Source organism: Pezoporus wallicus, unplaced genomic scaffold (genome assembly GCF_028554395.1).
Source record: "Pezoporus wallicus isolate ANWC-B61680 ecotype Strahan unplaced genomic scaffold, APGP_CSIRO_Pwel_v1 scaffold_11491, whole genome shotgun sequence".
NCBI lineage: Eukaryota > Metazoa > Chordata > Aves > Psittaciformes > Psittacidae > Pezoporus > Pezoporus wallicus.
In genome coordinates, this window is record NW_026642649.1 from 2,450,392 (window position 1) to 2,475,948 (window position 25,557).

The following is a 25,557-nucleotide window of genomic DNA, read 5'->3' on the forward strand; positions in this document are numbered from 1 at the left end:
ATTCTGCGCTTGATCTCCTTCTGCTGAAATAGCCTGGGTTTTGTGTTATGAGGTATTGCTGGGAGCCTTGGAAAGAGTTTCTCACAGCCATGCCTGAAAGCAGGCAGGAGCCCTTTCCGCAGGTGGCGTGGGTTTGCCTTTAATCTCCTGACAGCAAAGGGAAAGAGCAAGCGAGGGATTTAAATCTTCAGATTCCACACTGAATGGGATGGCAGGACACATGGCACATGGTGCTGCTGGGGACAGCACTACAGGCTCTGTGATGGCAGCTGCAGTGGTGGCCTGGCCCCCACTTTGGGCAGTGATTTATCCTCACTCCCAGGCACACATCACCTCCTCCACGTGGGACAGAGCGAGCTCAGCTCCGGTGACTTGTCCTTGCTTAGAAAGCCCCCTCTGCTTTATTCCATGTGCTCCGGCCCCCCTACCCGTGCTGTTTTGGAAACAGCAAAGGCATCATCCAAGAGCCCAGTGCAAGCCATGGAAAGGTTGACAGTGACTTCCTGCAACCCTGAGCAGTGATTCTCACTGCTTCTTTAACCCTTCCCAGGGTCCCCCATAGGCTGTTTAACTGTCTGAGCCTCTGGTGTTCAAAGCTGCTGGGGTAGGGGGTGAAGGCACCCCAAAAATCCCATGGATGTGCCCTTCCATTGAAAATCCATGCTCGGACCATTACTTGAGAACAGTTGCCTTCCCTAAGCAGTTGTGGGTTGTTTCAGGAGACGTCTCCTCCTCCTCTTTCCTACTCCCTGCGATCCAGTCTCCTTCTCCAAGGCATCCTACAAGGAGGTGGGAAACACCTTTTGGAGACCCAAGCACCCGCACACAGCGTCACATCACCCACAACGAGGGGCATCCATCACCGCTGCCATTTGCCCCGTGCTGCAGGGGCTCAGCACGGCGAGTCCTCAAACACCGTCAGGCTGTGCTCCCGGATGTGCCGCAGCAGGATGCGTGCCCGCCTCTCGATGGTCCGGAGCAGGGGCCTCAGGCCCTCGGCACCACCCTGGCTCTCCCAGAGCTCCCGGTCCACGCGCAGTGATTGCAGCAGCAGGCTCTGCAACCTGCCCGACCGCAGCGTGGCCACGGCCGCCGCGGGGAAGCTGCAGTGGAGGAGCAGAGCAGAGATGGAGAGAAGGGGTTACCCAGGGGAAGATGAGCCGGGAAGAGGGCAGCAGCCAAGCAAATGTCACCCGGTGCTTCAAGGAATGCATGTCCACCCAAAGGAACACGGGATGAGGAGCCTCCTTCTTCAAACTCTGCCCATAACGAATGTGCAGAACAGCTCCGTCAGACACGGACCCAAACAAGCTCCAAATCAAGGGGCCTACAGTAAGCCAAAATGCCTGATAGGTAATGACACAAATAATACTAAAATACCTGATTATCCATCATTTTTGTGCAGCTGCCAGTTAGAGAGGGGAAAATAGGCTTTGGAGACTGCCTTCAGCCACCCAGAGCAGGGTGAAGAGCTGCTTTCAGAGCAAGGGCACGTGTGGTGGGTTAGGCACATGGAGCTGCTGCCCATCCTGCACGTGCAAGCTCAGCCCTCCCCCGGGATGTGCCCCCAGGAGGGTGCACTTCACCCTTCCTACCTGTCTATGCCTTGCAGGAGCCTGAAGTTGAGCTTCTCCTCTGGGTGCTGCGGCTTGCCTGCGTTGTCAATGAACACCAGGCGGGACGGCGCGCTCCTCCGGACCTGACAGTGGGATGAGAAGCAGCTCACTTACTGCAGGAAACCATCAGTGTGTGGGTTTAGACTGATTCTTAATGCATTGAGAAACCCTGAGAGCATCTGGGGGCCAGCAGCTGGCAAAGCCCAGGTCCCTTCGTGACCAGGACCCGCTATGGACCCAGCATCACCATGGGACCTGCATCCCCTTTGCTGCCACTTCAGCCCTAAAAGCACCTCCTTCATCTTAGCCCCAGAGCAGCCCCTGGGGAGTGGGGGACATACCAGGATGTGCACCAGGACCAGCTCGGCTGGGTTTCGGCACTTCTCATGGAGCATCTCCTCCACGCAGGGCTCGGAGGGATCGGGTTGAAATCCACAGCAGTAGCGGTCCAGGCGGTCATGAACCTGCAGGAGACACGTTGGGATGTGAGTGCCCAACTGGACATTGCGTGTCCAGGATGGGGAGGTCCAGTTTTGAACTTCCCTTGCTCCAAGGAAAATGAAAAGGAGCTAAGAACCCGCAGTAGACATCACATGGACAAGCTGCATACACCAGTGAGGAAGTGTCAGGGAAGCATTCAGAGGCTGAGCTGCCTTGCAAACCCCTTTGGCTTGGGGAAGAGACAGGCTTTCCCAATGGAGTTCAGACACCTTCTGCACCTCCACTTCCACACTCCATGCTTGTACAGTGTAAATGGGCTGTGCTTCCAGCTGAAACCAAGGGAAGATGTGCACAGCAATGAACGTAAAGTGAACACCCAGAACCCAAAAGCAGCCAAGGAAACCTAGGTTTTGGAACTTCAAAAAGAAGTATTTTACTCAGGCCAAGTCTTGGTGCACTGGATGATGGTTTCATCTGGCTGCAGTCACATATCTGCCCTTTCATCTATCCCTACCTGAGCAGCTCTTAATGGAAAGACAAATGGATAAATGGAAAAGGGAAAAAGGAGTCTCTGTGTTACACAGAGCACGCTCTTTTCCTAAATGGCTCTAACAAATGGGTCATTAGGTCTTGCTGCTAGGACACGAATACGTGAGCCACACTTTCTATCACCAGAGCTCAAACCCTATGAGAAGCTCACCTTCAGCCCCAGCTGGGACCCACACGAAGCTCAGCCACACCAGAGCATCCCCTTGGGTCCAACAGGGCTTTCCATATGTGACTCAGCCTGGGATGAGCAACCTCAGGGTATGGATGCGGCTGCAGAGCTTTGGAGTCAATGCCTTTTTTGCCCTTTGCAATGCAGGACAAAGCCACCAGCAGCTGCCCCCTTTCCACCAGGCTCAGTGTTCTGCCTCCATAAAGCTTTGCACCGAGAGGGGTGCTCCCTTGTGGCAAACACCAAGGGAAACCCAGTCAGAAGCAGCTCAGTTTCAAGGCTGACTGAAGACAACAACCAAGACTTCAATGGCAACGTACAGCAGGGCTCCAAGCTCGCAGCATCTCCTTCCCCAGCCAGAGCTCTGAGAGGTTAAAGCCATTTCTGTCAGATGCTATTTCACATCCTGCTGACTTGGTGCCTCTTTACCTGACTTTTCCGCATGGGAAGATCCCATCGGAGCTATTGAGGAAAACCAGCGAACTGCCCTTGGATTTATCATCGTGCTGCTTCAGCCCCACAGAGGAAAGTTTCCTTAAACCAGATACTTTGTCCTGGAGACTCAGCCTTTCCATTGCACCGGATGGAATTTTGGCCTGGGGAAGGGAAGGGGGTTGGTTGATTTTCTCATTTCTCTGGCTGTTTCAGCACTGCTCCTCCTCTGCCAGCCATAGTCTGAGGCTATAAAGATTAATGGCCGGGCTTTGCCAAAGAAAAAGGAGGTAGAATAAAGGGAGCACAAATTTTAACAGTTTTGGGTGGGTTTTTTCTTCACTTTTTTTTTTTTTGTATTTTAATACTTGCCCTTTCAGACATTTTCCCCCTCGTCTGATAACCAAAGCCCCAGCCTCAAGGTGCCCAAAGAGGCTTTCTTCCATAGAAATCACTTTTGCCTCCTCAAAGCTGCCCTCCAGGAAGTGATAACTCCCTGGGACGCTGCCGTAATCCCTCATAGCAGCAGGGTATGATTTTCCAGACAGAAGATTAAGCGCTATTAAAGCCAAGGAGGAGAAGGAGAAGGAGGAGGAGGAAGGCAGTGCCATACGAAGGTGTAGAGCTCCTGATTTCCAGCACCAGCAGCACATCCCTGGAGTTGGATCTGATGCAGAACACACTGCTTGGCCCCAGGAATGCCCCATGCCAAGCTGCTGCTGGCATCCATGTGAGGCAGAGCCAATACAGCTGCGATGGGAGAAAGCTCACCCATGTAAGATCGGAGTTGCTGCATCCAAAACCTGCCTGTGTTTCCTCTGCAAGTCCCAAGCATGGACCACGATTGCCTCTGCACAAAGCTCTGCTGCTCCCTGTTACCCAATGAGTAAAAACATATCCCCAAAGCCCTGTGCTACCCCACAGAGGAGCCCACAGTCACACAAGGCAGGCACGCAGGGGGGTACAGCCAGAGGGATGGATGTCTCCATCACCCCAGCCCTACCTGGAGGAGGAAGTCGAAGAGGGCCAGGCGGCTCCACTCGCCACGTGGGATGCTGGAGCAGGGAGCATCCCCAGCCGCTGGCATCGGTCCTTGGGGCCGCAGCATCTCCTGGTACTGCAGCCACCCCAGGGCGCAGGAGTTCTGGTCGTTGTTGGCATCCTCCAGGTGCTGGAGGTCAGGCGCCCACCAGATGATGGGTCGTGGGGAGCCGTCGGTGTAGCTGTAGGGCAGGAGGTGGCTGGTGAAGCGCCGGGCCACGGCGGGCAGGCTGCGGTTCAGCCCCAGCACCCTGTCCAGGTGGAAAGCCAGCACCTCGTAGAGGTCCCCTGGGCGCTTGATGAGCCCACAGCGCCCGTCCTGGCAGTCCCTTCCTGGCGTGGTGTCCCCTTCAGCATCCCCTATGGCCCGCAGTCCCACTCGCAGGACCTGCCCGTGGGCTGGGATGCGGGTTTTGGAGACCACCTGCCCCCTGGCCAGGAGCTGCATCTTCTGGAGGTCATCATCAGAGAGCCATGGGGGAGCATCCCTTGCTGCCCCCCGCCGCCGCCGCCTCCTGCCCCGGCCATGGGGCTGGTCCTGCCGCAGGCGAGGGGAGGGTACAGGGACCCTTCCACTGGGGGCTCGTCCCCTGGATAGGGGGACAGCCACCTCCCGCCATGGGGCTGGGGGGGACGATGCTGGCAGCGGGTGTGGGGAGTGATTTGGTGGGGGGGGAAGGCGGGCAAGGGCCAGCAGGGCCAGGGCCAGCAGCACCGCGAGGGCTGCCGGGGCAGGGGGCTTCAGCCCCATCCTTCTCCATGGTCGCTGCACCTGTAGGGAAAGGGAGAGCGTTAGCAGGGGTCCCCTTGAGGTTCTATGGGCTAGGATGTCCACACCGCAAGCACAGCTGTCAATAAGCTTGATGGGGGTTTTTCTGTGCTAGAAATCAGCTGCAGTCCTTTCGGAAGCAAGCCAGAACATGGGCAGACCCACCACATGTCTGCAGCACTGATGTACAGGACATTACAAGCAATGAATTCTTCATGGTCAAATATTTTGCTTTAAAGACTCAAGAAATGAAAAAGAGTAAAAACAAACTCCACAAACCAGAGCGGATTCCTGGCTGGATGCGAACATTTCCCAGTTCCTAAGAGATTTTTATCTTCAGACCTTACTCTGGGTACCCTCAGTGGTTCCTACCCCGGCTGCACACTGAACTGGTAACCTGGATCCCCATGCCTTCCTTTGCAGGACATCTCAGCCTCTGGAGCAATACCCATCATTGCACCCAGCAAATCCAGGCAGCTCCAAGTGCCAGTCAGGAGCTGTGACAGCCTAGAACGCAAAGTGCTCTTTCTGAACCCTAACATACTCTGATGTCCCGCACTAAGGAACCGCCTTTAGACAAGCACTGCCAAGTTCTGATGTACGCATCTTCATACACAGAGCTCTCCTCCCCCTTCCTTTTACTCATCCTTTATAATCTGTAGAGGCTTATAAAAACCGTACAGGCTGGAAAGGCAGTTGTGAGCGAATACTGCTCATGTTTCCTGCATTGCTAACCTCCTATCTCCCCTTTGGCTGAAAGTAATCCCATGCACAAGCACTGGGGCACAGGATCCTCCCTTTCAGGGTGAGGTGGAGGGAAGAGACAGGGCAGCAGCCAGAGAACCTCCCAGCCCACCCCATCCCGATCCCACAGCTGTACCCGTGCCACATCCACCCGGGCTTGGGCTGGAGCAGCAAAAGGTACCTTGGTGCTGTTTCTCTGCTTTACAAGAGGCATCTCCAAGTGGCTCAAACCCACTCTGAAAGTCAAGGGAACGTCCAAGGGGATACATTTTCCTGCTATTGTTTATTTTGGAAGCAGAAGTATATCCATGGCAGACACAGCGGGACAGCGCAGTGCCAAAGGAGGGGTCGGAGATTGTTTGTGAGAGGGAAAGCTTGGAAAAAAAGGAGCTGAAAAGCTAGGGAGGGATGGGAGGGAGGTGAGAGCCTGCAGCCAGAATGACTTCCAGAAAGCAGCTGGGTGAGCAGAAGCACTTCCAGCCATGGGGCTTTTCGGATTGCAGGTTCCTGCTGCCTGCAGGGACCCACCACCAGCATGACTCCAGCCCCAAGGGGAGCTGCCCCAGGCACCTCCAGCATGTGAGCCCCTTCGTAAGCTGATCCGGCAGCATCCTAAAGTCCATCAGGTTTCCTGCCCTCACCGCAGGGAGGCTGCTGCAGGTGGCCCCATGCTCAGGAGCTGCATCCCTCCCAAAGGCACTACATCAGCCAAGGGGACCAAGAGGAGCCACAAAGCCACCAACTCACTGGCTTTCAGGGGGTTTTCCTCCAAGGACTGAGCAGATTTACTGCAGTTTATAAGGACAAGTGACGGTGCACTTGGAGTGATTCAGCTTTACAGCTCTCAGGTTACTGTTTCTCTCCCAGAAATGCAATGTAATGCAGCAAAATACATCCTCCGAGCCGAATTCTACACTCACCCATGGCTTACACTGGACTCTGCCTGTTACAGGGCTTTGGGACCTGCCAGGGCACCCCCTGATTTAGCTCTCCCTTAAACCCCAAATTGAGAAGGAGTTAGTCCAGGGTGAGTCTGTTCAGAGTGTGATGTCCTGTCCCGCTTACTGCCTTAGGCCCCTTTCTGGTCAGGGGGTGAGCATGGTTGCAATGCTCCACTTGGATGGGATAATGATTTGTTATGGAAGCACAGCCAACACCAACCAACACGGCAGCACCCGAGCTCAGCTATCCAAAACCTTCATGCCCTGGAATTCAAGCAAGTCTTGCAGAATGCAGACACAAGCTTCTTCCCAAGCACCCCCAATCCGGGTCTGGCATCCTGAGCAAGAGCTTAGGGGAGGTGCAATGTCGAAATCCTAGTATAACCACAGTAAAATAACTCTGTGGGTAAAAATGCCAGATCCTGATACCGTGATACCCATGCTCCTTTCAAGTCACCACTGTAAGTGCTTCACTGTCCCCTCCAGCCTCAAAGCAGGCTGAATTCACTCTATGGAGTTAATCTCCATGGGCACGGTTAACTAAATCTCAGTCCTCCCATCTGCATCCAGCCAAGTTCTCTTCCCAATTCATGCTTCCGTGGGCAACTTTTTCCAGTGCCTCCCCCATCCTACCCCTTTGAGGGACACGACCCACACCGCTCTCACCAAAATCACCCACAACCCTCTTCTGCACAGAGGATTCGCGGGGTGATCATTGCTGTTAGCCACCTGATAATAACCTTTTGGTCACTTACACCATCTGGTCACTTACCCCATCCCTGGGCATGCAAAGAACCTAAAAACTCCAAGGATCCTGGCAGGGGAGCACGCAGGAGCCATTTGGAAAACCTTGGAAATACTGCAGGAAAAATCCCTTTTAAATCCACAGCTGGGGAGCAGCGGGTGCCAAACAGTTGGCAATGATGCCTGGGGTTTTAATGTCAAGTCAGCTTGCAGTCCAAGTGCTTAAGGAACCGTTATTGTCCAAACCCACCCTGCCTTTTGTGACAGTGAGCTCGGGTCTGGGCACCGTAAGTTAGAGCTTCATTTCTTCCCCACCACCGCAGGCTCCCTTCCCCAGCACTGCTCGGGCTTTCCCTGCCACATCACCAACAAGAAAGAAGCAAAGTCCAAGGACAGCCCCTGTGTTATTTCTGACAGTCGACATTGCAAACAACCCAACGATTGAACACCGCACACATGAAGCTCTATTTACAAGCCCAGGATAAATACTTCTCCATTGAGACTTTCTCTGAGCTCATGCTGTTAAGAAAAACCGCTGCAGTTTCAGCTATGGCTTCCATTCAGCCCCAAATGCAAACCATACGTAGAGCTCTGCTTTGCCAGTCTGACACACTGACAGTACAGCACGTCTTCACCAGAAATCAGAGCCGTTTCCCGGTGGGAAAGCTACAGGCAGAGCCCATTAAAAGGCTTAAGAGAGGTACTGCTTGTTCCAAGATGCCGATAAGTGAACAGTGTATATCCTCGCTCATCAGGGGGACACACAGCATGAATGGGCTCCTGAAGGCACAGTGGAGAGCCTGTGCAGCCTGGCCATCTGGGATGAAGCTATGGTCAGGGGGTGGGGTTATCCTTGACATTGTATTCCCGGGATGCTTGAACCTTGGCAGGATCCGGAGCAGAGCCGCCTGTTTGCAATTTCTTTTCAAAGCGCATCAAATTGGCTTTGCTGAGCTTGAAATGAAAGAAAAACAAACCCCAAACTTCATTACCCAGGAATGCAAGAGAAACAGCCCTAAACCCAGAAAGATGCCCTGGAAATACGTGGCCTTTAAAAGGGGAATGGATCCTTGCTTTCCTCTGGTATCTAAAGGAGTGCTCCTGGCCCTGCACCAGCACTGCCAGACCTCTCCAGCAGTAAATCCCACCATGCCAGTGAGGTGCCCGAGGGAGCCAGGATGCCTTGGCCGTAGCCATGTCCCTCTTGAGCTCAGAGGACTCAAAGGCCACCGGTGAGCAGGTTAGAAGCAGGAATGTGCCTTTACCTGGCTGCACGCAGCGCAGGGCATCGTTTGCACCGGAGGTGGAACGCGCAGAGCTGCACTTACCCTCCCCGCGCCGCGCTCGCTGCCCGCCCGATGAACCACAAAGCTGTCCAGGCAATAGGAGACGCAGCCCACCGTGACCAGCGTTAACAAAGAGCATCTGAAAAGCAACTGGGAAAGCTCCTCTGGCTGCCCCCCACCTCCGGGAACGTCTCCAGAGCCTCCTGGCCAACACGTGGTGCAGCAGGGAGAGAGGCTGAGAGCTGGGGCATCAACCGGATCCAGGACGGGAGCAGCCTCTTCCCTTTGGTGCTGCCCAGGGCATGGCACATGGGCTAAGCTCGCTGCTGGGGACCCATAACCAGGCTGAGGATATGGAAGGAGGCAAAAGCTCTGCCCCCGGGGTTGATTCTGAGCCTGAGCAGAAGGAAATCCTTGCCAGCGTGCATTGCCCATCGTTCAAGTGCTCAAGTACCTTCCTACATCATCCTGCTCAGGGAAGATAGACGGCTTGCAGTGGGAATCCACGAAAGACAGCTATTAGATGATGACTGCCAGCCTCAAAGGGAGCCCCGGCTCGGAGTGGCTGCCCATGGGACAGCCCCAGGTCCCACCACCACCTGGATTACCACAGGGCATGAGGAACGGATGGCCCTTCACCGGGCCTCACGATCCACCAAAGGGGCTGTAATTCCTAGCAGACCTGCACCAGCTTTGTCCGTGCTCCCACAGATTGCACGGCGAGGAAGCCACAGCAAGCACTGGGCAATGGAAAGATGATGTATCAGCACATGGTGCTGGGTCCTTCCCTGCAGAGGCAGCAAAGTCCTCTTAGCTGGCACACAAACCTTCCCACCAGCATGTCCAAAACCAAAACCAAGTTAAATTGCCCAGGGGGAAACCTTATAACATGCTGTGCTTTGCTAAACTTTGGACAGTGTGCAAAGCCTCAAGGAGGTAATTTATAGCCCAAGTGTGAGACTAGCACAGGACAATGCTCCAGCAGCAGCAGAAAGGGGTGAAACGCTGTTGGTACCCTTCACTCTGAGCACTGACTGTGAAGGGATGGTGTCATCATGCTTCCTTTAGCTTGTGAGATAATGCTGCCTTCACAGTTCTTCCCTTGGGGCAGCAAACTGTAGAAACCCCGAAACCCTCGAGCTCCACAGCTCTCTAGTAACAACTTAGTGTCTTTGGCTCGAGCCCATTGAGCTTTTTGCTCCTCAGTGCGAGGTGTCCTCCTTCTTGCTCCATCCCCCTCACCCAGACTCACTGTTCCTGGTTTTGGGAGGTGCTTCTCTGCCCATCCACAGAGCACAGCCTCTTCTCATCCGCTCCACCATCCAAAATGCCTTTGTGACAGTGCCCTGGTTACAGCTCAGTTATGGACCAAACAAGTAGAGCCAAAACAAGGGCTCGTAACCCCTGCCCAGGAGGAGCCTACAGGAGCGGCAAGGCTCCCAGCATCCCAAATGTCCTGCTCAGCATCTTCACAAAGGACCTGGGAGAGATGAAAGCCCTGCAGGGTACCAGCAGGGCCTTGCTTTTCCTGTGCTGACTCTGTCCTTACCCCTAAATCTTGTGATTTTCACTGAGAAGAAGGAGAGATTCATAATTCTCCTCGCTTCCCCTCTGTAAATCTTGCAGGAAGTTAACACTCGGCTCTGTGAGGGATGGACAGGGGGCTTTTCATCCCAACGCGATGTCCAGCACAGCTCAGGACCTCTCCGGATTAATCCCAGAAGGCAACATAAAGCACCACAAAAATAAACAGCCTCCAGGATGCCATACTTCTGCTTCAAGTAAGCAAACTAAAAGCTTTCAAATGCCTTATCTTATTCCTATTTAAGTTCAGAGTCAGGACATTTACTGCAGACTCTTAGCTGGATCTTCTACTTCTTGGTGGCACATCTCCTGTGAGATTGCTGGCTGTCTTGCAGGAGATGCACAGGGCTGCTCTATTTGCATGTGCAAACACCTCCATCACCTTTCACCACTGAAAGCCTTATTATGTTAAGTGATATCACCCTGCATCCAGGTCACTGCAGACCCAAACCAGCACCTTCGTGTTCACAGGAGACAGCGAGGATCTAAGCAGCCCTGAATAGATGACTGTCCTGCTAGCATCACTAGGGAGGTCCTTCTCACCTTCCCTCCTCTCTGCTCATTCCTCCAGCCCTCACACCTACGTGAGACAAGCACAACCTAGGAATCCTGGCAGGGATGAAACCGGGGAGAGCAGTGGTTTTGGGCAGCCGTTGCTCCCTCGTTGCTGTGCAGGATCCCCCCAGGTATCCCTTTCCCCGCTCCCCTCATCCCCATTTCCCAGCCAGCCTGTTGCATTCAGCTCCGGAGGTTTTCAGAGCAGCTTTTCCATTTGCCTGCTGAAACAGCAAGAAGGGGGCCCCTTCCCCAGCGAAACAGATGTGGCTTGCCTTTGTGCAACATCTGTGCCTCATGCCCCTGTTCGTTTTGAACAGGCTTGCCTTTGTTTGTGAGAGGCTGTGCAGAGGATGCTTTGGAGGAGGGCAGCAGCCTGTGGCTGGACTCCTTCCCTTCAAGTCCCACACATAGACCGCCTGGATTTCTTCTGCAAAACCCAAAACGCTTTGTTCCCTGTAGCACTTGGGAATCGATAGCTCTGGTCAGTCCACAGGGCTTTATTTCCAGTCACAACCAATGGCTCGCGCTGATGCCTCCTGTGGGATTCCCAAACTGGGGAAAAGTCAGATCCAGAACCTGGGAGCCACTCTGGATCCCCTTCCTCACAAACCCCTTTACCCCCGTAGTGTCTCTTGCTGTACTTCAGCACCACTCACCAGCTTTGGCCTGGCATCCCCCATGGGATTACCCTGCGTGGGCTCCTCCACACATAGCAGCAGCAAGGAGCAGAAGGGCTAGAAAGCCACATCTTTTTGCAGCGTGCTCTGGGCTGCAGTTAATACGGGAGGGATGCATTCAAATAGAATCAAGCTTTAAATAAGATCACGTTTGGTTTCCTATCCCTCTTGATGAGTTTTCCAGTGCTGCTGGTGAGTGCCTGGAAAGCCGCTGGAACACTCTTACACGTGTTGGCACCCAGCCCCGTTTTAGGTATTGTAGTGGGGGTCACATTTTTTCCTACATTTGGGAAGGGGAGAGGATCCTGATCCATTATTTTCATTACTGACCACTGGGTCAGCACCAGGGCACAGGGGTGCCTCTTTGGTGCCCAGCAGGGGCTTGCAAAACCCACGTCAGGGTGTTGGTGAGGGGCAGCAATGCATTCCTTCGCTGGCATCTCAGCACAGGTTGCCCAAAAGTTGTCTGGTTGGGTTTCCCTGAGCTGGCTGTCAGGATTGTTCCCTTCCTGGAGAGCAGGAAAGCACATTTGTGGGATTCCAAAGCAAAGGAATGAAGAGGACAGCAGGGCTTTTCAGCCCTGGGGGCTTTCTTCAGAACAGAATTGCTCACGCAAGCTGTGGCCTCTGCTGCAGGAAGATAACCCTGTTATAACCCTGTTTTCCTCCATATAAACCATTCCTGCTTAAAGAGGAAAAAAGGGGAGGAAAGCTGCTCACTGCTTGGCTGTGATTGCCTCTGTGTCCTGCAGACCCCATCCTGAGTGAAGCATGCAACCCTCCAGCCTGCTTCTCCTTCACCCAGTGAACCCCCTGGAGCAAACACTGTATAAGCATCAAGCCTGGCTTCAAAACAGGGGCTTTTCCATCAGGGCAAGGCAAACAGCTGCAGATGGACTGGAGCTATTGAGCATTTGAAACAGAAGGGGGAATTAAGGCATCTGGCACCTATGCCAGAGGATTAATAAAGTGTAATCAGCCCCTCTTATTCCGGCTGCCTCATGCTAGGCGAATGACAGAGGGGTTGGAAATGACTCGCTGGCAGGGTTTGAAACCAGAATAAAGGAGATGTTTCTGCAATGCAGTCATCCCCCAGCGCTCACTGCTCCTGCAGGTCAGGCACGTACAGCGCCCGGATCCGATAAGCAGCGGGCTGCAAGCGCCGTGCTCCGTCCTAACAGCGAAGCTCACAGCGGGGATCCCTCCGGCTCTCTGCAAGCGGTCACCTTCCTGGTGATCTTGAAAGGAGTCAGAGATTGCCTGGAGCATTCTGCTTAGGGCTTTGCTGCAAATGAAGCAATGAGACAATGAGCTTGGGGCAAGCCTGAGTTTATTCCTCATGACCATCGCTGCTCATCCTACAGGTGCCCAGAGCAAACCCGGATGACCGGGGTGAAATCAAAGCAATCGATACGGGGAAAGGACTGCAGAAGCAGACTTTCCCTTACCAAGCAAAATGGAACCCCTGGCAAAAACGGAATACCATGCTCTCAGAGGGGAGACCACACCACAGGCTATAGACCCTTTGAAAGGCGTCATAGTGAGGGCTCGTACAGGAAAGCGTTACTGCAAATGAAAGCTGGTGCAGGGAGAGCTGCCTTCTGTTTTCCTTTGATAGGGAGTAGTTATCTCCAGCCCTAAAATGGGTGACAGGAGCCAAAGTCTTGTCTCTTTATCCTGCTGCTAAAGTCCATTAAGTAAGAAACTCAAGACAGCCTATACAAACCGTAGGGCAGAAAGTATAAAGCACGACATTAGTGCCCCACATACATATGCTCACGCTCTGGGGAAGGCTGGCACTGCCCCAGTGCTCCCAGAGATGCTCTGAGTCATCACCACACTCCTGAGGACACAAAAGCATTCAGAACACAACACAACTGACACCAAAGCACCAACTTCTGGCAGCGGCATCAGGCTCATTCATCAGACACGTCTGCAATTCCTGCCCCGTGTCAGCCTTGCAAGGGCTGAGGTGCTGAAGCAGAGACAGAGACCCTGGCCCCACTGCAGATCCCTGCGTGGCACAGCAGTAACGGGAGCGGTGGGGTCCCCGTCCCAGCTCAGCTGGCTTGTGCCTGCTCAGATGCATCTGGAAACTGATCGCCAAGGGACAGCCCAAAACCCAGACATGAAAAACCACCCTAAGGTTTGGAACACGCTGCGGATGCAGGGAAATCTGCTGATGCCAGAGAAACGCAACATTTCTTAGGGGGAGGAGGGGAGTTTTCCCTTGCCAAAGTGGCTGGGTTTGATGAGAGGGCTGTGCGTTGTGAAGACCAGACGGAAAGTACTGATGGGATCTTTGTGCTCTCTTATTTGCACTGCGCTGCCTTTGCCCCACACTCTTTGCCTACCTGAAGTGATGCCACCCGGGCTCTTAAAAAGGATGGGTTTTGGCCGAGGCAACTAATTGCCTCCCTGGCCAACAGCAGTGCCTTCAGCTACAGCAGCCCCAGGCGCAGCCTTTACACACATCCTTACAATCTGCTTTGTCCACCCTTAGTGCCATGAAGGACAGACACATGCTGGAGCGGATCTGTGCCTTGCTTGCCTCACGGTGCCCGCACCCTCGGAGGCATCCCACTAGACTTTACCCCCGCAACAGAGGCAGCCAGGCCACAGCCTTGCACCTCATCCCACGGGGTTGGTGTCCCTGAGCAGACCCAGCATCACCTCCCACAGCAAGGAAACCCCTCAGTCCTACCATATCTCGCAGCACCAGCCGACGCGCTGCTCCTCGTGCGCTTCACGGGCATGCGGTCACCTCCTGAGCCGGGTGCCAGCCGCCTGTGGCATTGCCATGGGGCACCAGCCCCCCAAAAAAAACACAAGCGTTCAAAAAGCAGCAATACTGAGGCCAATAAATCCCGCAGCCTCCTCTCCCCAAGCCGCCAACCATAGCAAGGGGAGATCACCCGAGGATGCTCCCCGCTGCCCTCCGCAATCCCTGCTGCCCCACTCCGCTGCCGGCCCTGCCGCAAGGCGGACATGCGGGCAGAGCGCACACCCCGCGCTCTTCAGCTGCGAGTTTTCAAACTCTGCCTCATCCCAGACCCACCTCCCTGTGGGGAGGGGAGCGGGGAGGCTGCGAAGGGGGGAACGGGCGCTTGCGGAGCCTCTTTTTCACAATAAAAGCCCTTCTTGATGCTTTTTCTCTCCGTCTTTTTGTCATCCCGAGGGCTGGTTTGAGCCAGGAGGCGCAGGTAAAGGCGGCTGGAGGCAACGCGTGCCCGTCTGCTCACACTGACCCGGTGCCAGGCAAGCAGAGGGACAGGCAGAGCCCCTTGGACCACGTTGGCCCGGGAGCCAGGAAAGCGAATCAGAGCTCTGCTCGTGGGTGCTTGAGGAAATAAATACCCCTCGCAGGGTTTTGTTAACTTTGCCTTGCTTTCACAGCAGCCCAGCAAAGAGCTGCGCCACCGTCGGTGCCTGGGACATCTCTCACCTGCTTAAAAGGCATCCATGTGTTAAAGCCGGTTTTAGGGTGCTCAGGTGACTGTTTTTGCAGGGCAAGCAGGAGAGCCGTGACCTGCAGTGCTTGGCCAGTGCAGCTCCCCCCACACCAGCATCCAGTTAGAGCGTGCATCCTGAATGCCATTTCCTCAGGTCTATGGGAGAAGAGGGGCTGGAGGCATTGCTTTGCAAAGCAAGGCATACAGGCAGCTGCCAGGCTGCAAAGCATTTAGTTTTCATATAACCTTCCCCTTCCAGCCCGGAGCTGCAGCCAAGCAAAACCCATCAGTCCCTGGGGATGGTGATGCCACCAACTGCCCCAGCCTGACAGTGACTTCAGCCCCCACCAGCCCAGGCTGGGACAGGAGGAAACCCTGCGTCTCAAGTGTGGTGGGTTTCCAGCCCTCTGACCTGTGCACCCACCTCAACCAGTGCCTGGCTTCATTGAGAGCATGTTATGCTTAACATGGTACGTCTCCCAACCCCTTCCATTGCTACTCAAAACTATAGCTAAGAAGTGAAGTTAAGGCTGCACACAAAAGCAGTGAGTCCGATTTCAGCTTCAGCATGCCCGTTTTCACACCACCCTTGGCCATGAGGAAAGGGTACAGAAACCAAGCCCTGCATCCTCCCATTGCTGCTGCCAAGCTCCCTGGCCCCCCAGCTGTTCTGGGCACACCAGCATTGGACATGTTGGTAAACACTCCATCCCTGGCAGCATTCAAGGCCAGGTTGGACACAGCCTTGGGTGACATGGCCTAGTGTGAGGTGTCCCTGTCCATGGCAGGGGGTTAGAACTGGATGACCTTGAGGTCCTTTCCAACCCTGACTGTTCCATGGTTCTATGCCGAAACATTTTCCTTGAAGGCAGTCCTCCAGGGCAGCCAATAACCTAACATTTCTAACAGAATTAGTGACAGTTAGGTAGTCAGCAATAACCTGGTGTTATCCTCGGTGCAGAGATGGACCAAGCCTATGGCTGTTTGGGCCAGTGGCAGCTGAGGAGAAGTGACCTGCAGGGCTCCCAAGGCCGAACCCTGCACATCACAACTCATTGGTGGCAGCTCGGAAGCGTTTGCTTTCATCTCCCTTCCTTAAGTTTGAAATGCTGCAATTTATATGCAATTTTCTGTCCAAATGATTGCTGCCAGGGCAGCAGCATCGCGAGCTTTGACTGACAGGCCAGGCGCTCCTGCTGCTCTCCCGGGACTGCCTCTCCATACAAATAACTGCTTGAAATGCACGCCTGGCATTTGAGGGATTTGCCATCAGACACAGGCATGGACGGCTGCTGCGGGAGGCAGACTTAAGGGATCGGTGCCCAAACCGCTATGATGAATCCACCCAGCCTCGAAACAAATGCTTCCATCTCAGCGTTTTGAAATCTCAATTGTCTTTTGCCCCTCCTTCCCCTGAAGAAGTTTCTTTAAATGATGTTCACAGTGCAAAAATCAGATTAAAAAGGCAGCAAGACCTAAGAACCAAGCGCATCACGAATCTGTTTCCTGAGGAGGTCCAGGATGCCCCCCCTAAATCTATAGTCATGCCTACATTGTACCTGAGCCCACCAGCACAGCTCCAGCTCCCATCCCTGCTACTTCATTATGGAAGAGTGGAAACAGCTTTTCCTCTCTCTTTTTAGTTTCCCACCCCGTGACTGCTTCTGCCTGTGTTCTCACAGCTATTTATACAGCTCACTGTCAAACACAAGAAATCCCTGAGGTTTCCCTCATTTTCCCTGAGGATGGTCCTTGGATAATATCACTGCCAACTCTGCAGGATGAGGGGTGGTCCAAGCTCCAAGAAACTACCATGCAATGTAGGTAGCAAAGGGAGACAGAGGAGAGCAGGGAGGTGGGACTGCACCCAGCTTACAGGCAACACACAGCCTCCAAATACACACAGCCTCCAAACCAGCCCCATCTCACACACAGGTCTCAGGCCAGGGAAGCTACAATTTCCAACATTAAGGCTCTCTCAAACCTGCTCCCTCCTCTCACCTTGCACACAGGCACGAGGAAAAGCTGGTTTACTCCTGTTGCAAGGCACAGCGAGGCAGCAGCAGCAAGGAGGGCTCCCCTGGGGCTCAAGCTGGACCACGCAGGTAGTTCCTCAGTTCACTGGTACCACCAAGCAAATCCAGCTTAGCCAGGAGCAAGACCTTTGAAGTAGGAGAGCTGAGACGTTTCCTTCAGGGAGAAGCAGTAGAGGGGCAAAGCCCAGGAAAGTAGATGGAGATCGAAGGCAGCCATGGGCTCTGGTGTACCCGCATCAGCACAGGGACCTCTGTGCTCCCCAGAATCCCATCACTACAGCCATTAGCAAAAGCTTCTGGTATAACGCCACCTGTATTTCATAGCCTGACTCACCTTTCCCCTTGCTTGCCCTCATAAAGGCATACCTGCTGCAGAAGGATGGAAATAGGCTAATTAGTTTTTTTTTTTCCCCCAAAACCTATTTTTTTCCTTCCCTTTCTGTCCCAGTGGATCTGCATTCCTTTCTCCCTTGGCAGCTGAAGACAGGCAGTGGAAAGTGGACAGATTTCAAAGGAAAAGAAGGCTCTTCTAAGAAAGTAAAGCTGAAGGGGTTTTCTTAGAAAAGTGTGAGGTTCTAATGGGTTTGGGGGACTACGAATATGACTTTTCCTATATTCCAAGATAATCATAAGCTTGAATGGATTTCTGAAACCAAAACCCTATTCAGATTTATTGCTACCTATCAACCACTGATTACAAATGAACTGCTCAGAAAGCCTTTCTTCTTGTCACTCCCGGTCTCCATCTCAAATCTGTTGATAATGGGCCACGACACATTACTAAGGAATAGGCTGTAGAGGAGAGCCTGATACTTCAGCCTTCCTTTGCAGCAGCTGTGAAAAAGATGGGAAACGAAGGCTATAGGGATCAAGCAGAATGGGGAAGAGAGCTGGGCTCCTGCTCAGCGCTGTGGGTCTGAGTGCGGTACCCAGAAGATGCTGAGAAGCAGATGAACTGCAGAACCAAGTTTTGTACCTGCTTTTGGAGTGTTGAGATAGAATCACAGAATAGTTAGGATTGGAAAGGACCTTAAGATTACCTAGTTCCAACCTATGTATCCATGCCACAGTTCCCCAGCTGCTGTCCCTGAAGGGAACAAGCCCCAAGTCCCTAACACAGAGAAAATGCTGGATGTGGGTGATTCCTTTCAATGTGCTGTGTGTGGGAACAGACTCTTGTGTCTCAGTTTTCCCTCATTGTTCACATGGAAATGAGCCCACCCAGCTCACTTATGGAACGCTCTGAACGTTCCTAAATGCACTGAAGAAGCTGCACACCCCCCATCCAGTAATTAGAATAAATTAATGCTACCAGGATGCTTTTGTCCCCGTTTGTCTGACTCGAGACAAAAGGCAGAGGTCACATCTTGAAGGGAGAGAAATCCTTTATAAGCAGCATTTAAGATGCCAGAGGAAACAGTAACATCTGCAGAGCAACCACACGTTCCCTGAGCACGCCGGCTTCATGCCTCCCACAAATACCTATTGCATCCTCTTCGCTATCATGACTCAAACACAAGTAGATGGAGGAAGGTTCAAAGGGTCATTAAGGCCTTCAGAGGTGATTACTCATTCCTCCAGCTTGCATTTTAGATACATGCTAGGAGCTCTGGATGGCTTGTCAGACCGCAGCATCGTTTCGCAGGACATGAACTGGGATGATTCAAATGAATTAGGGTTTTCTTTTCATTCCATAATTTCTCAGGGCTATTTTTAAAGCTCTTCCACCTTCAGCCAGAAGCAGCTCTTACCACCATGCCCAAGACATTCACTGTGTTATTAGAGAAGCAACTATTTCCTGGCCTGCTCCCCCAGGAAAAGGCAGCATTTGTGACCGTTCTGCATTGCCAAAGGTCTGGCATGGATTTGGCAGATGGAAGATGGACCACTGGGTGGATAAGGAATTACCTGGAAGGTCACACTCGGAGAGCTGTGGTCAATGGCTTGATGTCCAAGTGGAGGTCAGTGACAAATGACAGAGAAGCTGTGGCTGCCCCATCCCTGGCAGTGTTCAAGGTCAGGTTGGATGGGGCTTGGAGCAAGCTGGTCTAGAGGAAGGTGTCCCTGCCCATGGAACTGGATGAGATTTAAGGTCCCTTCCAACCCAAACCAGGCTGTGATTCTATGAATCTCTCTAGATACAAACCAGGGCACCCAGATGAGTCAGAAACACCATTTTCTTGGACTGTCACCATGTAAATCCAGGGATTCAGATCTCTATTATTTACTACCCCACTAATCCTGCACCATCTGCAAACTTTAGCAATTAAAAGCGTGCGTGTGTCTGTGTTTCCTTAACGTGGTCACTGTTTAAAAATACTGCATGTTGGATGAAGAACAACTCCACCCCTCAGCGTAAAAAAGCTTTAGCGCTGATTTCTCGTGTTGAGATCTGCTGTTGACAGAGTTTCTCATCTCGTATGTAAAGCCCTCTAAATGGTACCATTTTCAAAATCCAACTGGCATATGGTGCTGTGCCCGTTGCCTTGGAGACACCCAAATGTGCCCTGCCAGCACAGATGCTGTGGTCTCAGGAAGGTAAGGAGTTTGACCATGAAACCACATTAGCTGGCCATCCTTACACTCCTTCTTGATGGGGACTTTGTTTAGCCATCCATCCGTGCTACCACATTCACAGAAGGTGGCTAGGAAAAGCCACAGACAAGCCTGGGAATACTGGGAACTGTATAGCATCACAGAAAAAGGGTATCCTGAACAGTTGCTCTAATTATTGGGGCTTAGAGGGGCTAAGAATCAGCACTGGTGATTCAGAGAGCTGCTTGGCCCACTCCCTTGGTCTCCTGAACAAGAGCTGTCCAAGCTCATCTTACTCAGAGGAGCTTTAGGAGAGGCAAGGAACCACAGTGGGGCTCTGCACCTCAAAGGCAGGGGCAGGGTGAACAAAGCTTTCCCTGCACAACCCACACTGAGCACAGCTTAAAACTGCAGGGGGATGACTTTAAGGAAGCCTGAAAGGGAGCACGGATGGAGCCAGGCAGGAGCACAGAGCAGAGCTGCCGGCGTTAGCATGAGACCGGAGCACTTTGCATGGGTGCTGTGTGCCCTGGCTCCCTGCAGAGCATGACCGTGGCTCTCTCTGAGACCTCCCCAGGGACAGAAACCTCACTTCCTACCTCTGCATGTGAACAGGCCAGATGCTGGGGGCAGATCCTGCCCTCCTGGATTCACTGCACCGGTGTCCCAAGCTGGGGGGGGCATCAGGCTGAACTATGACTTGATTTCCCTCGGAGCATCTCAGCAGGCCTCCAGCTCTAACCTACAGGATGAGGCAGAAAGAAAGAAGACAGAAATGAACACAAGCTGATGCACAGAACATTTCCTTCCCCCCCCAAACAAAAGAGAGAAAACAAGACAGAAGCAATCTGTTTCTTTTCCTGGAAGGAGTCAGTGACATACGCTTGAGTTGGGTCCACAAAGACACCGTATTGGCTGTGTATATATACCTCAGCATTAGGGAAAGTCCTTTGTCACCGTGAGAGCAGGATGGGAGAAAAATGTATGCATTAACACATAGAGTCATCAGGCAGTATTTAATCTGAAGGCTTTGAATTGTGGCTGCTGCAAAAAGGGCCCGACCAACATATGGGCTCATGAATCTTTCCTGACAACCGTGCGGTTACAGAAGCAAGATGCGGAGCCTCCTGGCTATAAATTGGTCACGGATAAATGTAGGTTGACAATTAGAAAGTTCCTAATAATCAGAGGAATTGAGTTCTGTGAACTTTCAGACAGGAAAAGGAGTGGGCTGGGAACCCCATGGAGCAGTGTAGGAGGGGAGAGAGGGAAACTTGAAGGCTTGGAGCATTTGTCCTTTCCGTTCCCCCAGGGACTGCTTCGTATCATCTCCTAACGATGAAAAGAAAGAGCCCTGGAGCCAAGCCCCCCCCAGGCTTTGAGTAAAATGGTCAGAAAGGTCACATTGTCAGGGGCTACCTTGCTCCAAGGTGAAGGTCAACTTCCAAGGACCATAAGGACACTGAATTTCCTGCCTGTGCAGTGCCCCAGGGCTATTGGCAGTGCCTGTGGTCCTGGGAACTCTCATGCTGTGACCCAGCATTGGGACTTCCTTCTGCCCATGGTCTCAAATTTGCTATAGGATGAGAGAAAGCATTCTGCACCATACAGCATGTGGATGCTTTCAAGTGTCCTACAGGAATAATTGTTCTATGATACTATTGCCCACAGTGACACTTGTGACTCCAACGGTCCTTCAAAAAACAAGTCACAGCGCTCTGACCAAGGACTCACCATAACTCACCTCCTTTCCATGGACTCCTTTTCACCTCCAAGTTGAGTGTCACACAGTGTCATGGGGCTGAATAGTAGCTCCTGTCTCTAACGTCGGTTAGCTCCTAGGGAAGGAGGCTGATTTAAAACACTAAACAGAGTTTTCCACACAGCAGCAGCCAGTTTCTGGAACATGTTACTACAAGATTTTGGAAGGAGGTAGCATGAGCAGGCTCAAAAGATTGAACAAATTCACAGACAGTAGATGTAAAAGGTGTATTAAGAAGAATGGGCCCAGTCTAGTGCCATCCAGTGCCAGTGAGAAAAGTCAGTGCAGCCACAGCCAAGTGGTCATTCCTACCTGGCAACTGATCTATGCATGGTGCTGACTTCTGAAGAGCAACCCAAAACCACCCAGGGAGCAGGGGAGAATGAAAGGAGCCAGAGGACTGTGCCATGACAGGGCCCATGTCCCACTTGTGAAGCTGTGGGCTGGAGAAGCACATCAACCCCCACATCTCCTGGTTTCTACCCCTTGCACCCTGACACTTGCCTCCCACTCCAGGACAACAGTGGCGCTTGCCAGCAGAGGCCAGGCATGTCCACTGCATGCACATCTTCCCTTCCAAGGTCACATGCAGGTGGCTGGGAGCTGAGGAAGCCTGCTTAAATCTGGGTTGAGGACCTGCATGCATTGTCAACAGCTGCAGCCTGCCAGCCTCTGCCTGGGCCTTGAAAAGGCTTTGAGCAACCAGAGCAAAAATGATGCCACTTTCAGCTAGTCAGACTTAATTTACTTCACTATGCTGTAAACTCTCTGATTTTTTTTCCCATTATCCACAGAGACTTCCAGGATGAGCCAAGACTCAGTATGTGCAATACAAATGAGACAAGCAGTAGAAATAAAAGAACCAAAATAAAAAAAAGAAAAATCCCTTTAAAAGTTATTTAGGGGCTCCAGGGAGGAAGAGAAGTAAGAAGGAAAAAGCCCACAAGTCTATTTCCCATCCTTTCTTTAGATCACCTTAATATAGCATCTGATTGCAGTTAACACAGCTAAGCAATGGTCCTTTCTTTCGTTCGATGCCTTTTGTAAATACGAGGTTCAAACAGCAGCTCTAAAACATCTTGACTGCTGAGAAAGATATTTGTATGTTGTGGCCTCCCAGTGTGTGTCCTTAGGTAAAGGACAGCTGATCTCAAAGACAATGTTCTTTCACGTTGTTTAAATATGAACACCGTTAACTTCTTCAAAGCACCCAGAGCTTCCTGATGAGATCCTGCCATAGAAACCTTTATCAGCAGCACACCGCCCCAAAACACCGCCCATGCTCCAAGAGCAGCCCAAAGCTGATGTGAGGGAAGAGCTCAGCTCTGCTGAGGACCACAATGGCAGGTCAGGGCCTTTAACCACAGTATAGAAGAAACGATGCTCCCAAACAGTGACAGAACAAAATACCCTGGAAAATAGCCTCAAACAAGAAGACCACTGCCTAAATGTTAAAAAACGCTTCTTCTATAATAAGAACTAGGTCAATGCAGCTCACCAAGGAGGAAGTGGCTCTCTGCTGGTAGCAACGGTGTAATTTTTAGGCTGGTGATCAGCACAAATAGCTGACTGCAGGTGGAAAAGTTCAGATGCACATAGTGGTCTGAAAGCTTTTGGGAGAGGAAGGAGAGCTTGCTACAAAGACTTACCTGGAGACCACTCAGACTGGCTTCTGATCACTGAACGTGAGGCGAGGAAAACATCACCAACTCATTTATTTAAAACAAGAATATGACACAGGGGTTAGCTGCACAAGGTGAAGGTTGAGCCAAACTCACACTTGTGAACAGCATGAAGTGGAGGTTGCACAGCATCCAAAAACAAAGCCTGTTATGAGTTCAGGTTAAAAAAGAGAGGGTGTGGGTACATCTCCAGTATACACAGGGCCACACTGCCTGTATCAAGGTAAGGACAGGGGTTGCAGTACTTCAGCACAACCAGGCATACAGTGCTTAAACAGGTATGTTTTCTGCTTCAGAGAAGGAAATTCCAGTAGAAACTCTGGATTACAACAGCAGTATATATGACTTCAAGCTTGAAACAGTAATAAAAACTATGTCCAAATTAAACAAAAAAGAAAAAAATTGATTATACAAAGGAGGAACCAAAAGCTAAGGACCTGAAGTGAGCAGAGCCCAACCACACGGCCATCCCCATAATTTCTTCCAGTTACCACTTCCTGCTTGTAAGCTGTACTTACTCATATATGAATAATGCTGCGAGTAGAAATCAGCACCTTCTCATCTCCATGAAAAGCAGGCACGTGGAGTTTTCAGAGACACCTTCTCAATGTGGGCAGGGGGAAAGAACAGAAGCATACAGGGCTGGAAACATTGAAAGAGCATTACAAGTGAAGTAAGACAAAATAAATTCGGGAATCCAGCTGTACTCCAGACCAGCCATAAGCCCATGCCAGCATCAGTGGCACAGTAGTTCAGAGTGGACAGCATTTCCTACTACTAATATATAGGCAGCTACAAGATTAAATTACTTGAAACATCATGGTCACCAAGCAAACCTCAATTGAAGGACAGTCTGAAAACCAGGAAGATCAGTAAATCCAGAGATTCCTCTTCCAAGACTATTACATCTCCGAAACAAAGTTAAAACCTATTCAGATGCCAAATAGCAACAGACATGTTTAGACGAGAACAAAAGCACTTAAATAAAACCTTTTTTGATGAAGAAAACCAAATTATGCATCACCTGCAAATCACTTGGCCCAGAACTGCAGCTGCTTCACAGTAGCAGTAGGTTTTACACTTTTTAACTACAGACTATGCCAAGGGTCCAATCCTACTCCTAGCATTGCTCACATCTCCCAGACATCAAGGCACAGAGGTTAGGACTGTGTTTGCAAACTAGCAGTATCAGTTTAGGAAGTACAGCAATCATCTGCTGATCTCAGGACATCTGGGGTAGGGTACATCCCCCCCCTCTGCCCCCAGCAAACCTCATTATGTGAAATGAACTGAGAAAATCAACACTGGGACTGACTTTAAGCTTTTTTCTAAACAGCAGATCCTTTTTCTTTACACTCAGCTTTACACTTTGCACTAAGGAAGTATACCCTAAGCCAAATACACCCTTACATTTTAGCCAACTAAAGGCAAAATAAAGACCTGGATTAGCACACTCACTGCCCTCAAATGTGAGAGCCATCCCCTTTGTTTGGCACTGTCCCCTGCAGGCAGTTTGCCTGGCTTGGAACTTGGGAACAACCTTGTGAAGAGCTAACGTTGCCATCGTGTGGCAACCTTCAGAAATAAAACTGAACTAAGAGTATCCCCATAGCTTTAGCAAGAGGACAAAGCAGCACAGATGGCACAACACTCGTGGATTGAAAGGAAGGTGGGCTACCATCGATGCAAAGCTGCAGGTGGTTTCACGAGTTGCTAAGAGGAGCACCAGACGCTGCTCACATGGAATATGCTGTCAGAAAGACACAGCACAAGTACCAAAGACCAGTATATATTCTATTGTTCTCTTCTCTCCTTTCCCCCAAACTGTAAAAAAACAGTGCTTTCACAGCATCTGATGACAGGTAAGTTTTCTTCTAAGGCACATAACAATTGCTCTCCCTAACAGAGCCATCATTTTTAATGCTGCCCTCCCACAGTACACCCACTTCCACAGTGTACTGCTAGGGCAGACACAACCTGCATCTATCTTTTGTACTACTCTAAGGTTCCTGTTCAGGAACTGCCAGGCAGCATCGCAGGTTACAGCACACACTGTATCATGGAAATGTTCTGGATAACTCAGTGGCTGTCAAGCGGTACTAGTAGCAATGAAAAGAGGATAAATTGCTGCAGTCACAGCCAGTTACCCTTTGGAAGCAAGCACCTTTAAAAAATGAACAAATAATGTAGAAACAGCACTTGTGACCTCATTATGACTAAAGGCAGTTTCTCTACAGGCACTTTTACCAGTATTCCCCATCTTACGTAACTGAGCTTAACAGTAGTACATAAAAACAAACCCCAAACAACCCTAAAGTACAAATCCTTCACCTTAAAGGATCTCCAGGCTGATAGACCTTTCAAGTTCCTTCCCAGTTAAGAGTTTCAGAGTATGTGGATTTAATTGCTTTAAAATCAAATTGAAAAATCAGGATCCCAATGCCTGAACATGGGGTTTAATCTCAATTTGCACAGCTTTTTTTCCTTAGTTGTTCTATCCATTCATATCAACCATGTTCATATCAACTCAATTTCCAAG

The 25,557-nt window shown here is 51.5% G+C and overlaps 2 protein-coding genes across 3 annotated transcripts in view; one reads left to right on the forward strand and one right to left on the reverse strand.

Annotated features, from left to right (window-relative positions):
- Nucleotides 1–892: 892 nt before the first annotated feature.
- GASK1A (golgi associated kinase 1A) lies at nucleotides 893–14,346 on the reverse strand. The gene is made up of 5 exons (XM_057431555.1): nucleotides 14,256–14,346; nucleotides 4,211–5,020; nucleotides 1,958–2,080; nucleotides 1,596–1,699; nucleotides 893–1,103 (listed from the first exon to the last, which is right to left on the reverse strand). The coding sequence occupies exons 1-5, from the start codon at nucleotides 14,256–14,258 to the stop codon at nucleotides 893–895; spliced, it is 1,251 nt and encodes a 416-aa protein (XP_057287538.1). The 5' UTR covers nucleotides 14,259–14,346.
- Nucleotides 14,347–21,463: 7,117 nt separating this feature from the next.
- The window catches only part of SH3BP5 (SH3 domain binding protein 5), a 163,320-nt gene continuing 159,226 nt past the window's right edge, over nucleotides 21,464–25,557 (forward strand). For both annotated transcript variants that reach the window (XM_057431611.1, XM_057431612.1), the window contains exon 1: nucleotides 21,464–21,469. The gene's annotated coding sequence lies outside the window, so the exon portion shown is untranslated. The remainder of the gene's footprint in view (nucleotides 21,470–25,557) is intronic.

Coding starts and splice junctions, on each gene's coding strand:
- GASK1A (XM_057431555.1), bottom strand. Junction 2,081..4,210: donor TCTTCGACTTCCTCCTCCAG/GTAGGGCTGGGG, acceptor TGTCTCCTGCAG/GTTCATGACCGCCTGGACCG. Junction 1,104..1,595: donor CTCCTGCAAGGCATAGACAG/GTAGGAAGGGTG, acceptor CCTCCACTGCAG/CTTCCCCGCGGCGGCCGTGG.